Source organism: Mustela lutreola, chromosome 1 (assembly GCF_030435805.1).
Source record: "Mustela lutreola isolate mMusLut2 chromosome 1, mMusLut2.pri, whole genome shotgun sequence".
NCBI lineage: Eukaryota > Metazoa > Chordata > Mammalia > Carnivora > Mustelidae > Mustela > Mustela lutreola.
The window spans coordinates 235,452,597-235,465,480 of record NC_081290.1 but is presented as its reverse complement, the minus strand read 5'-3'; the positions used below and the strand labels follow the sequence as shown (position 1 = coordinate 235,465,480).

General features: G+C 40.9%; 2 protein-coding genes across 2 annotated transcripts; one reads left to right on the top strand and one right to left on the bottom strand.

Moving 5' to 3' along the window:
• Positions 1 to 620: 620 nt before the first annotated feature.
• On the bottom strand, positions 621 to 1,574 carry LOC131821385 (olfactory receptor 51Q1-like). Its single transcript, XM_059157464.1, has one exon. The coding sequence runs from the start codon at positions 1,572 to 1,574 to the stop codon at positions 621 to 623; it is 954 nt and encodes a 317-aa protein (XP_059013447.1).
• Positions 1,575 to 9,501: 7,927 nt separating this feature from the next.
• On the top strand, positions 9,502 to 10,455 carry LOC131821381 (olfactory receptor 51Q1-like). Its single transcript, XM_059157451.1, has one exon. The coding sequence runs from the start codon at positions 9,502 to 9,504 to the stop codon at positions 10,453 to 10,455; it is 954 nt and encodes a 317-aa protein (XP_059013434.1).
• The last annotated feature ends 2,429 nt before the right edge of the window (positions 10,456 to 12,884 follow it).

Sequence of the window (12,884 nt, the reverse complement as noted above, 5' to 3'; positions counted from 1 at the left end):
GTGGGGGACCTAACTAACCATTCCACCCCAATCTTCAGATTACATGTGTTCATTTGGTCTGCTGAAATCATGTTCTTTAGGTAAACTGGAATAGCCAAGAAACTTGAACTGTGTCCATCCTTCCTGGAAGATTTGCCACTTTTTTTTTTTTTTTTTTTTTTTTTGCAAGAGAAAATAGGAGTATATCTTTGCAGGAAGGTGTGCCAGTACAGTGGACCTCGAGTTTACCTGGATGTCTGAGTGAAGCTGCCTATGAGAATGGGTGGTTGGGGCAACAAGTAAGGGATTTCTTCAAACTTATTTAACCAAGCCCGTAGGAGAAAAGCCCTTCCTTCCTTCCAGAAAGGAAGACGAAACTTAAATCTTTACTCAATTAATGAAGCTCATCCCACTATTGGTAAATGTGCTAGAATTTAATCAACTCAGGCCCACATCTCTTTTGGACAGAACATTTGGTGGTAGGTCCTCCCAGACAAAACTGAGAAAAGCCAGGATGACGTCATACTGCCTTAAAAATATGATGGTGTATTACTGTACAGTCACCATTTTTCATTGTGGCTATACTGTCCCCATAAGCCTGTGACTCTCATCTCCTGAGTAATCTAAATAAATTCCTTCTTTCATCTCAAACACATATTTCTTTTGAAAAGGAGGTTGTTGATTCCCTGGCGGATCTGCTTCGTCTTTACACTGTAAATGATGGGGTTCATCACAGGAGGTGCCAGCAGGTAGATATTGGCCATGATGACATGGACCAGTGGAGAGGCATGTCTGGCAAATCGATGAGTCATAGATACTCCAACCATGGGGACATAAAGGACCAGAACAGCCAGAATATGGGATAGACAGTTATTGAGGGCCCGGAACCGCTCAGTCCAGGAGGCTGTGCCCAAGATACTCTTCAGGATGAATGTGTAGGAGAGCACAATGAGCAGAGGGTCCATCACTATAATGAGCAAAACCAGGGCAAATCCGTACCAGCTGTTGATCGAGATGTCAGCACAGACCAGGCGGATCATATCCTGGTGGAGGCAGTAGGAGTGAGTGAGAAGGTGGGAGCGGCAGAAGGGCAGGTGCTTGAGTAGAAAAAGGGAGGGGAGAACAGCCAGAATGCAGCGGCAAATGATGGCTAAAGCAATCCTGCCAATGACTTTACTGGTGAGGATGGTGGCATAATGGAGGGGGCGGCAGATGGCCACATAGCGATCAAAGGACATGGCCAACAGTACTGAAGATTCCATGAAGGAGAATCCATGGAGGAAGAAGAACTGTGCAAAGCAAGCTTCAAAGCTGATCTTACGAATGTTGAGCCAGAGGAGCTGCATGACTGTGGGCAGGGTGGTGAGGGTGAGGCCCAGGTCAGTCAGGGCCAGCATGGAGAGAAATAGGTACATGGGCTGGTGGAGGGATGGCTCTGTGCAGATGACAGCGAGAATGGTGGTGTTACCCACAATGGAGATGGTATAGAGGCAGCAGAAGGGAATGGAGATCCAGCTGTGAGATACCTCAAATCCAGGGATGCCCGTGAGGATGAAGTAGAAGGAGGCTTGGGTGGTATTAGTTACTTTGGCCATGCCTTGTTGAATGCAAAACCAAAATCTGTGTGTTTCACAATAAGAGATTTCATCAGTATGCTACTGCCACAGGATCATTATCTAGTCTTTAATCTAGGACTGAAATAGGTGTCTGGAATTGATTTTTTTTTAAGTTTTTCTTTTTCTTTTAAGGTTTATATATTTATTTATTTGTGGGGGGGATGGGGAAAAGGGAGAGGGAGAATCCGAGCATATTCCCCTAATGGGACTCTATCCCACAACTTCAAGATCATGACCTGAGCCAAAATCAAGAGTCAGACATTCAACTGACTGAGCCATCCAGGTACCCCTGGAATTGTTTTTCATAAAACCATTGAGCAATATGCTAACCAAATTGGTAGCACATAATTATGTATTCTATTGAAATTAATTTGTATTTTAAATTATCTTATTTTTCCAACTTTCTAACACTATGTACTAAATCTTAGCTTTCTGCAAGCCTCATAATACACTTCCTACCAGCTCTTGTACACATAAACTTACAGATGCTCGTTTAGTAACTGAATCATTGGTCATCAATATTTCAAAAAACCTTCTAGTAACCAAATCAAGAGACTTTTCTTTTTTCTTTTTTTTTAAGTTCACCTTAAATTTGACACGCAGGCAAATAAGATTCTGGAGACCACCTCCTTTTATTCAGACAGAAGTATGGTGATGTCCAGGGGTCGTCTTTGACCAACAGTATGGATGATAGTGACAATTTTATTCTGGGCAGTAGAGAAGCAGGCACCTGGAGAGGAAGGACTACAGTTTGGTTTGTGCGTGTTGAGGTTGATGTTTGTAGGAGCTATCCAAGAGAAACGATGATTGGACAGACAGATATGAGGCCCAGCGGGACAGAGGAGAAATCTACTAGGGGTAGTGGAGTCTCTGGCACATTCAGGGAAACTGTTAATCTGGAAGTTAATGTGATAATCTAGGCAAGAATTAGGGTGAGAAAGGAAGAAGGCGGAGGACCCATCCCTTTAAGGAAGTGTAAAACTTAGCAATTGCGTAGACAGGGAAGAAAAGGCAAAGGAAACAATGAAGTACTGCTTGGAGAAGTGGGTGGAAAACAGAGGAAATGGGAGTCACAGAGGCAGAGAAGGTAAAGGGTGTGGTCACTACAGTTCAGTGCTGCTCAGCCACTCAGTAAAAGCAGTGCTGGAAAGCACCTATTTGGTTTAAGGATACAAATGTCAATAGTAAGCTTTTGAAAAGACATTTCAATAGAATGATGGGAGAAACAACTGAATTAAAGTGGCCTGAGGAGCGAACAGAAAAATTTGACAGTTTCTGAGGACCATGTGTTCCAAATGGGGAGCTATACTGCTCCCTAGGGGGTGAATACGACTTGTATTTTTTTAAATAAAATAATTTATATAATGAGAGTAAATGAATACTTACTAATTTCTGGAGTGCTTTGAGATGGAAAGCTGTGAACTTTCTTTTGAGGAAATACACACCTAAGTTACTGGGTTCCTAGTATTTATGGTGTCTAACTATATTCCTCCTAAAGTGTCTATAAATGCCAAACGAAGAATCCCGAGAAAAACATTAAACCCAAGACTTTAGAAAATAATGCAAGAAAAAAAATTAGGGAAAATGGGAAAAAAGAAAATGGATATAGATATGGGATTTTTTGAATTATAAAAATTAAAAAGGATATAGAACATTCAAAAATTGTTTTTTTGAAAGGATCAATGTAATTGGAAACTTTTGGCAAGTCTGACCAAGAATAAGAAACATAGGAAAATATTTAGAAATGAAATGTAATGAGAGAGCTAAACTGTAAAGAAATTGCAGAAGCCAATGAGAGGTGATCTTACCACTGACCACCCATGGAGCATTCCAGCCTCACCTTTGTGCTTCCTGTTTCTTCAGGGCTCTCTGGGGCATCTGTTCTCTGCCCTGTGGCTGAGTGTGGTTATATGCTCATGAAGATCCAGGCTGGACTGCAGGAGGTGGGTAGGGAAACCCCTGGAGAGATCTTACATGAAAGTGAATATTGTGCCCTGAGACCTGAGGCCCTAAGGGACAGAACCAGGAAAAATAACAGTAATGATGAATATAATAGCTTCTAACATTTACTTAGTGCTCAGCACGTGCCAACAACTGAGCTAACCACTTACAAAAATGTGAAGATGTTGTTAGGTGACATGTAAAAGACACACTCCATATCCTGGCAGATTTTTTCCTCAATGATTATTAGTTCCCTTCTGCTTACTGCCATAGCTATGTGGTTTTAAGAGGGACTACTTGTTGGCAGGATTACCATTTGTTATTGTCACCTTGAATATGGTCAAACTCAGATTTGATACAGCTTGAAGATTTGGGGGAAGGTATCCCTTATCTCTTGATAGATTCAAAAGTCAGAAAGGCAAAATGGAATTTCTTCTTTCTGTGTCTTACAGATGCTAGCCTCAACATCGTACTTTCCTTCTTCCCCAGGGAGTCTGACTCTCTTCTCAGGCAAGAAGGGGCTATGATGAGTGTCATCTAGAGATAATTGACCTAAGGCCTGAGCCTAAGGGTTCATCAGAAATTTCAGAAAGAGAATGAAAGTGAGACCTAAAAATCTTATTTTATGTCAAGCTTCCTGACAATCTGTTCTTATCATTCCTTCCTGTACTTCTCCAGCTATAGGATGCCTTTCTCCAGACACTCTAAAATTACCTCTTCTCCTTTCTCCCAAGGAACTGCCACTCTCATTTCTCTGATCATGTATGGGATGGCCCTTCCTATGGTTTGCCTGTTTGGTTTCATTTGATAATTCTAAGTCACAGCTGACAGCAGAATGCAGTCACCTATCAGTGGGCTATGGATCTAGGGCATAGCTAGAGGCAGCTTAAGATCCCTAGATCAGAATCTACAGAAACATGGGAGTCTGGAAACCTGGAGTTAAAGTAACAGAATTAACTTTTACAAAAATATATTTGTTTGTTTTGGTACCTTTGCAATGCAATGCAAGAACACCATTTAAAATTATTTTTTATTTTTTGTATTTTATTTTAATTCCAGTGTAGTTAACATATAGTGTTGGGGGGGGCACTTTTGTGGCTCAGTGGGTTAGACCTCTGCCTAAGTGGCTAGAGGCTTAACCCACTGAGCCACCAGGTGCCCCTGATTTCAATTATTTTCTTTTTTTTTAATTTTTAAAAAATATTTTATTTATTTATTTGACAGACAGAGATCACAAGTTGGCAGAGAGGCGGGCAGAGAGAGAGAGGAGGAAGCAGGCTCCCTGCTGAGCAGAGAGCCCGATGCGGGACTCGATCCCAGGACCCTGAGATCATGACCTGAGCCGAAGGCAGCAGCTCAACCCACTGAGCTGAAATGCCAATAGAGTATTACCCCCACTTTAAAAGACCACCAGAGACCTGAGTCAAAGCCAATCAGCAAGGGTCGTTTATTGCAGGTTCGAACCTGGACCTCTGCGGCGCTCGTTGCCCATAACGCCGAGAGGTCCAGAGCTGGGTTGGTGCAGGATTTTTATAGACAGATACAAACAAGTTTCGGGTGGGGCTGAGCTGATTGATTGATAGTTTGAACAGGCATACTTGGCGTCAGTGGATTGCGTCAGGGGACCCCCGCGCGAAAGCAGACAAAGCAAACTTATAGAAGCAGAACTGGCCGATTAGCCCATGCATGCGAAAAAAGCACTATCAGGATATTGAAGGCCTGGTTACTATCAAGTAAAGACAATTGGGAGTCTCCTGGTGGAATGTTACATTCCTGCTATCAAGCATCCTTGTTAATGAGATTTAGGTTTAAAAGAAATTTAACTTTATTTACTTTTCCTTCTACCTCCGCCTCCTTCCATTTTTCATGGAGGGGAGGGTGACATTAGGGCTTGAGGAACTGAGTTCTGTGTCCCTGGAAATTGGGCTATTGATAAGGTAACTTCTTTGTTTGTAAATCTCAAGAACATTTGCAAACCAAGGGAGACTCCTGTCTTGCAGGATTGTGATCTCAGCAAGTTAACCATTTATCATTTTATGGCAGTCAGGGGTACCTGAGGAATGCCACACATATGGAGGGGAGCGGGTGAAGAGGGGGTGCAAGTGCCAGCCTTTGCTTTGTCCTCAGCCAGCCTCCTGGTCCTTCAGAGCCACCCAGGCACCCCCTCAATTATTTTCTATAATAAGTGAGAGTGAGTATCTTTTCACATTATCAAGAAATTTTATTTTTCCATTTGTTTATCTCCTGTGTCCATTTCTTATTTAGGTCAGAATTTGGCAATTTTTTTCTACAAAAGACGAGATAGTAAATAATTTTAGCTTTTTGTGATCCATACAACTTCTTCCAAAACTGCTCAACTCTACCTACCACTGTAGTATGAAAACAGCCATAGTCGACAAATAAATAAATGAGTATAAATGTATTCCAATAAAACAATATATGGACACTTAATTTCGAATTTAATATAATTTTCATGTGCCACAAAATGCCATTGCCTTTTGTTTTTTTTAGTCATTTAAAAATGTAAAAACAATTCTTATCTTGTGAGTCATACAAAAACATACACATTTAATAATATATTTTAGACAATATCTATTAATCTCTTACTATAAATAATAATGAAATTAATGAACTTCCCAGTCCACCACCATCTTCTATCTACTATCTTATTTTAAAGCATTTTATTAGAGAGATGTTCAAATAAAGTGCATTGAAAAAGAACATTATAAGAATTCCCATGTACTCTTCATTCAAACTCAACTTGAAGAATTTTCTGTATAGTCAATATTTTATCAATTTTGACATTTTTCCTTTCTACTGATTAGTGTATAGCTTAAAACTTTAGTTTTCAATTTTAAATTATGTATTTTAAGCCTTAACTACTAAAGATGGAGTAATCATATACCTAATACTGCATGGTATATGTAATGTAATACTACCATCCCAACTAAATTTCTACATTCTCAACTGCTATAAATTTATGTTCTGCTCTATAATCATAATCTTTTTGAAACAGTGGAAATGGTATAGAGGTGGATATTCCTTGAAACCAGAATAGATCCTAAAATCTAAGTAGGCCAGATACAGAAGGAATCACAAAGCCAAGGCACATTTGCAGAAACACCGTGCCTTCAGTGGTAGAAAACAAAGGAGCCATTCACTGTGAACATATGAATAGCTGCCGTTTTCCACTGTCTAGAGAGAAGTATAAGCTAAATAAAGTCACATATTAAACCTTAGGTCAATTATCTCTAGATGACACTCATCATAGCCCCTTCTTGCCTGAGAAGAGAGTCAGACTCCCTGGGGAAGAAGGAAAGTACGATGTTGAGGCTAGCATCTGTAAGACACAGAAAGAAGAAATTCCATTTTGCCTTTCTGACTTTTGAATCTATCAAGAGATAAGGGATACCTTCCCCCAAATCTTCAAGCTGTATCAAATCTGAGTTTGACCATATTCAAGGTGACAATAACAAATGGTAATCCTGCCAACAAGTAGTCCCTCTTAAAACCACATAGCTATGGCAGTAAGCAGAAGGGAACTAATAATCATTGAGGAAAAAATCTGCCAGGATATGGAGTGTGTCTTTTACATGTCACCTAACAACATCTTCACATTTTTGTAAGTGGTTAGCTCAGTTGTTGGCACGTGCTGAGCACTAAGTAAATGTTAGAAGCTATTATATTCATCATTACTGTTATTTTTCCTGGTTCTGTCCCTTAGGGCCTCAGGTCTCAGGGCACAATATTCACTTTCATGTAAGATCTCTCCAGGGGTTTCCCTACCCACCTCCTGCAGTCCAGCCTGGATCTTCATGAGCATATAACCACACTCAGCCACAGGGCAGAGAACAGATGCCCCAGAGAGCCCTGAAGAAACAGGAAGCACAAAGGTGAGGCTGGAATGCTCCATGGGTGGTCAGTGGTAAGATCACCTCTCATTGGCTTCTGCAATTTCTTTACAGTTTAGCTCTCTCATTACATTTCATTTCTAAATATTTTCCTATGTTTCTTATTCTTGGTCAGACTTGCCAAAAGTTTCCAATTACATTGATCCTTTCAAAAAAACAATTTTTGAATGTTCTATATCCTTTTTAATTTTTATAATTCAAAAAATCCCATATCTATATCCATTTTCTTTTTTCCCATTTTCCCTAATTTTTTTTTCTTGCATTATTTTCTAAAGTCTTGGGTTTAATGTTTTTCTCGGGATTCTTCGTTTGGCATTTATAGACACTTTAGGAGGAATATAGTTAGACACCATAAATACTAGGAACCCAGTAACTTAGGTGTGTATTTCCTCAAAAGAAAGTTCACAGCTTTCCATCTCAAAGCACTCCAGAAATTAGTAAGTATTCATTTACTCTCATTATATAAATTATTTTATTTAAAAAAATACAAGTCGTATTCACCCCCTAGGGAGCAGTATAGCTCCCCATTTGGAACACATGGTCCTCAGAAACTGTCAAATTTTTCTGTTCGCTCCTCAGGCCACTCTAATTCAGTTGTTTCTCCCATCATTCTATCGAAATGTCTTTTCAAAAGCTTACTATTGACATCCTTAAACCAAATAGGTGCTTTCCAGCACTGCTTTTACTGAGTGGCTGAGCAGCACTGAACTGTAGTGACCACACCCTTTACCTTCTCTGCCTCTGTGACTCCCATTTCCTCTGTTTTCCACCCACTTCTCCAAGCAGTACTTCATTGTTTCCTTTGCCTTTTCTTCCCTGTCTACGCAATTGCTAAGTTTTACACTTCCTTAAAGGGATGGGTCCTCCACCTTCTTCCTTTCTCACCCTAATTCTTGCCTAGATTATCACATTAACTTCCAGATTAACAGTTTCCCTGAATGTGCCAGAGACTCCACTACCCCTAGTAGATTTCTCCTCTGTCCCGCTGGGCCTCATATCTGTCTGTCCAATCATCGTTTCTCTTGGATAGCTCCTACAAACATCAACCTCAACACGCACAAACCAAACTGTAGTCCTTCCTCTCCAGGTGCCTGCTTCTCTACTGCCCAGAATAAAATTGTCACTATCATCCATACTGTTGGTCAAAGACGACCCCTGGACATACTTCCATCTGAATAGAAGAAGGTTGTCTCCAAAATCTTATTTGCCTGCATGTCAAGTGTAAGGTGAACTTAAAAAAAAAAAAAAAAAAAAGTCTCTTGACTTGGTTACTAGAAGGGTTTTCGAAATATTAATGACCAACATTTCAGTTAGTAAGCGAGTATCTGTAAGTTTATGTGTACAAGAGCTGGTAGGAAGTATATTATGAGGCTTGCAGAAAGCTAAGATTTAGTACATAGTGTTAGAAAGTTGGAAAAATAAGATTATTTTAAATAGAAATTTATGGGGCACCTGGGTAGCTCAGTGGGTTAAAGCCACTGCCTTCTGCTCAGGTAATGATCCCAGGGTCCTGGGTTCGAGCCCCAGGTCGGGCTCTTGGCTTGGCAGGGAGCCTACTTCCCTTCCTCTCTCTCTGCCTGCCTCTCTGCCTACTTGTGGTCTCTGTCAAATAAATAAATAAAATCTTTTTTTAAAAGTAAGTAAGTAAATAAATAAATAGAAATTTATGTCAAAAGAATCCTTAATTATTTGCTACCACTCTGGTTTTATGCTACCACAATGGTTTTATGAAAAACAATTCCAGGGGCCCCTGGATGGCTCAGTCGGTTCAATGTCTGACTCTTGATTTCAGCTTAGGACATGATCTCAAGTGTTGTGGGATGGAGTCCCATGGGGGGAATATGTTCAGATTCTCTCTCTCCCTCTCCTCCACCCCCCTGCAAAAATAAATAAATAGATCTTAAGAAGAAAAAGAAAAAAACTTAAAAAAAATCAATTCCAGACACCTATTTCAGTGCTAGATTAAAGAAGACATAATGATTCTATGGCAGTAGCACACTGATAAAATTTTTTATTATGAAACACACAGATTTTGGTTTTGCATTCAACAAGGCATGGCTGAAGTATCAAACACCACCCGAGCCCCCTTCTACTTCATCCTCACGGGCATCCCTGGATTTGAGGCATCTCACATCTGGATCTCCATTCCCTTCTGCTGCCTCTATACCATCTCCATTGTGGGTAACACCACCATTCTCGCTGTCATCCGCACAGAGCCATCCCTCCACCAGCCCATGTACCTTTTTCTCTCCATGCTGGCCCTGACTGACCTGGGCCTCACCCTCACCACCCTGCCCACAGTCATGCAGCTCCTCTGGCTCAACATTCGTAAGATCAGCTTTGAAGCTTGCTTTGCACAAGTATTTTTCATCCATACATTCTCCTTTATGGAATCTTCTGTGTTGTTGGCCATGTCCTTTGATCGCTATGTGGCCATCTGCCGCCCCCTCCATTATGCCACCATCCTCACCAGTAAAGTCATTGGCAGGATTGCTTTAGCCATCATTTGCCGCTGCATTCTGGCTGTTCTCCCCTCCCTTTTTCTACTCAAGCGCCTGCCCTTCTGCCGCTCCCACCTTCTCACTCACTCCTACTGCCTCCACCAGGATATGATCCGCCTGGTCTGTGCTGACATCTCGATCAACAGCTGGTACGGATTTGCCCTGGTTTTGCTCATTATAGTGATGGACCCTCTGCTCATTGTGCTCTCCTACACATTCATCCTGAAGAGTATCTTGGGCACAGCCTCCTGGACTGAGCGGTTCCGAGCCCTCAATAACTGTCTATCCCATATTCTGGCTGTTCTGGTCCTTTATGTCCCCATGGTTGGAGTATCTATGACTCATCGATTTGCCAGACATGCCTCTCCACTGGTCCATGTCATCATGGCCAATATCTACCTGCTGGCACCTCCTGTGATGAACCCCATCATTTACAGTGTAAAGACGAAGCAGATCCGCCAGGGAATCAACAACCTCCTTTTCAAAAGAAATATGTGTTTGAGATGAAAGAAGGAATTTATTTAGATTACTCAGGAGATGAGAGTCACAGGCTTATGGGGACAGTATAGTCACAATGGTGAGTATACAATAATTCCCCATCATATTTTTAAAATAGTATGACATGGTCCTGGCTTTTCTCAGTTTTGTCTGGGAGGACCTACCACCAAATGTTCTGTCCAAAAGTGATGTGGGCCTAAGTTGATTCAATTCTAGCATATTTACCAACAGTGGGATGAGCTTCATTAATTGAATAAAGATTTAAGTTTTGTCTTCCTTTCTGGATATACTTTTCTCCTACGGGCTTGGTTAAATAAGTTTGAAGCCAATCCCTTACTTGTTGCCCCCACCACCCATTCTCACAGGCAGCTTCACTCAGACAGCAGACTTGAGGTCCACTGTACTGGCTCACCTTCCTGCAAGGATATGCTCCAATTTTCTCTTGCAAAAAAAAAGTGGCAAATCTTCCAGGTAGGATGGACACAGTTCAAGTTTCTTGGCTATTCCAGTGTACCTAAAGAATATGATTTCAGCAGACCAAATGAACACATGTAATCTGAAGATTGGGGTGGAATGGTTAGTTAGGTCCCCCACCACTAGAATTAAGGCTCTTGTCATGCTAGAGGCCCTTTAGTGTTTAGAATTAAAACTTTAAGTGAGTTTACATATAATATTTGTGGGAATAAGAACTCAATTTTCTGACCAGAGCAGACTCTTTTGCTTTGTTTTTAAACCTTAATATCTTTGATGTGGCTCAAATTCTTAGGGGCAATTTCCCTTTGTCATCATGAATCTGTACCAGAAAAGGTTCAGATAGAAGGAATATGCCCTTCCTGATCATTATTTTGTAGGAATGAGATTGGATCTCAGACATATCAGTTTGAAAGGCAGCTATAGTTATGGTCACAACTTCTGATTCCTGAACCCATAATGCAGGTTGCCAGTAGGAAGACTGGAAGACTGACTTAGGTTTGAATCAAAATAGGCAGGACTTCAGTGAGAGTGTAGTGCGGCAAGGGATGCTTAGGAGACAAAAGGCAGAGAACAAGTGGGAAAAGGATGTCTTTCTACACTGATATCCTTTTTTCCCTTATTTTCCCCTTTCTTTACCGGAGCCTAGAAGTTACCAGGTTTCTCCAGAGAACCATGGGCCAGGTGGTATAAGGAAACAAATTGCAGAATGGGAGGCATGTGCAATCTCAGAACAGGGGAAATCAGGACCAGGAAAACCAAATAATTTTTTAAAATGTCAATAAATGTGTTAGGAGTATGGGTCAATGAGGGCACTTATTGTGATGAGCACTGGGTGTTATGTGTAAGTGATGAGTCACTGAATTCTACTCCAGAAACCAATACTGTACTAAATGTTAACTAACTATAATTAAAAGAAGAGGAAAAAGGAGAAGGAGAAGGAGACTTTTTTTTTAAAGATTTTTTTTATTTATTTGACAGAGATCACAAGTAGGCAGAGAGAGAGGAAGGGAAGCAGACTCCCTGCTGAGTAGAGAGCCCAATGTGGGGCTCGATCCCAGGACTCTGGGATCATGACCTGAGCTGAAGGCAGAGACTTTAACCCAGGAGACTTTACCCAGACTGAGCCATCCAGGTGTCCCCCCCCCTTTTTTTTCAATAGACAATAGAGTCTTGAGAATCTCCCAAAACATCGTGAGGGGAAAGTAAATCTTGGGATTATGCCAGATTTTCAAGTGGAGCACCTGACACCATTAATAATTACTCTTTTTTTCCTCCATTACTAATTACATGAATTTTTGGCCAGCTAATAAAACTCTGAGTTCAGTTTTTGGATTTCTAAAACTGGGATAATAATACCCATCTCACAAGGCTAAGAGTTTTCAATGAATCACAGTATGTAGAAGACACAGGTTTGCAAACCAAGGTACTCAGTTTATGTGAATTCTTTTCTTCAACTCCCTTCCAAAAAATTACACTGTGGATTATGGATGGGAACATCTATGGAAACATCTATGGTTCCAAAATCATGAGAATAGGAACTGGGGTAGCTAGATGGTAACTGTCCACACACACAGTTATTTCTACTACCCTCTAAGGACTTCCCAAAGGGAGGATGGGTTTCTGAGGTGGAGATGACAGAATAAAATTCAACTCAGGAAAATGAGAACTACCAGTGTCATGGGCTGAATTGTGTCCCCTGCAAATTCATATGTAGAAATTTAAATCCCCTTATCTTTGTATATGACAATATTTAGAGATAGGGTTGTTACAGAGGTAATTAAGTTAAAATGAGTTCACTAGGATGGGCTCTGCTCCAGTATGACTGGTGTCCCATGAAGAAAGGGGTGATTAGACACAGATAAGCACAACCACAGCAGGAAGACTATGTGATGGCATAGGGAGAAGACTACCATTTGAAAGCCACGGAAGGAAGGCCTCAAAGAAAACCAGCATGGTGAGAAATT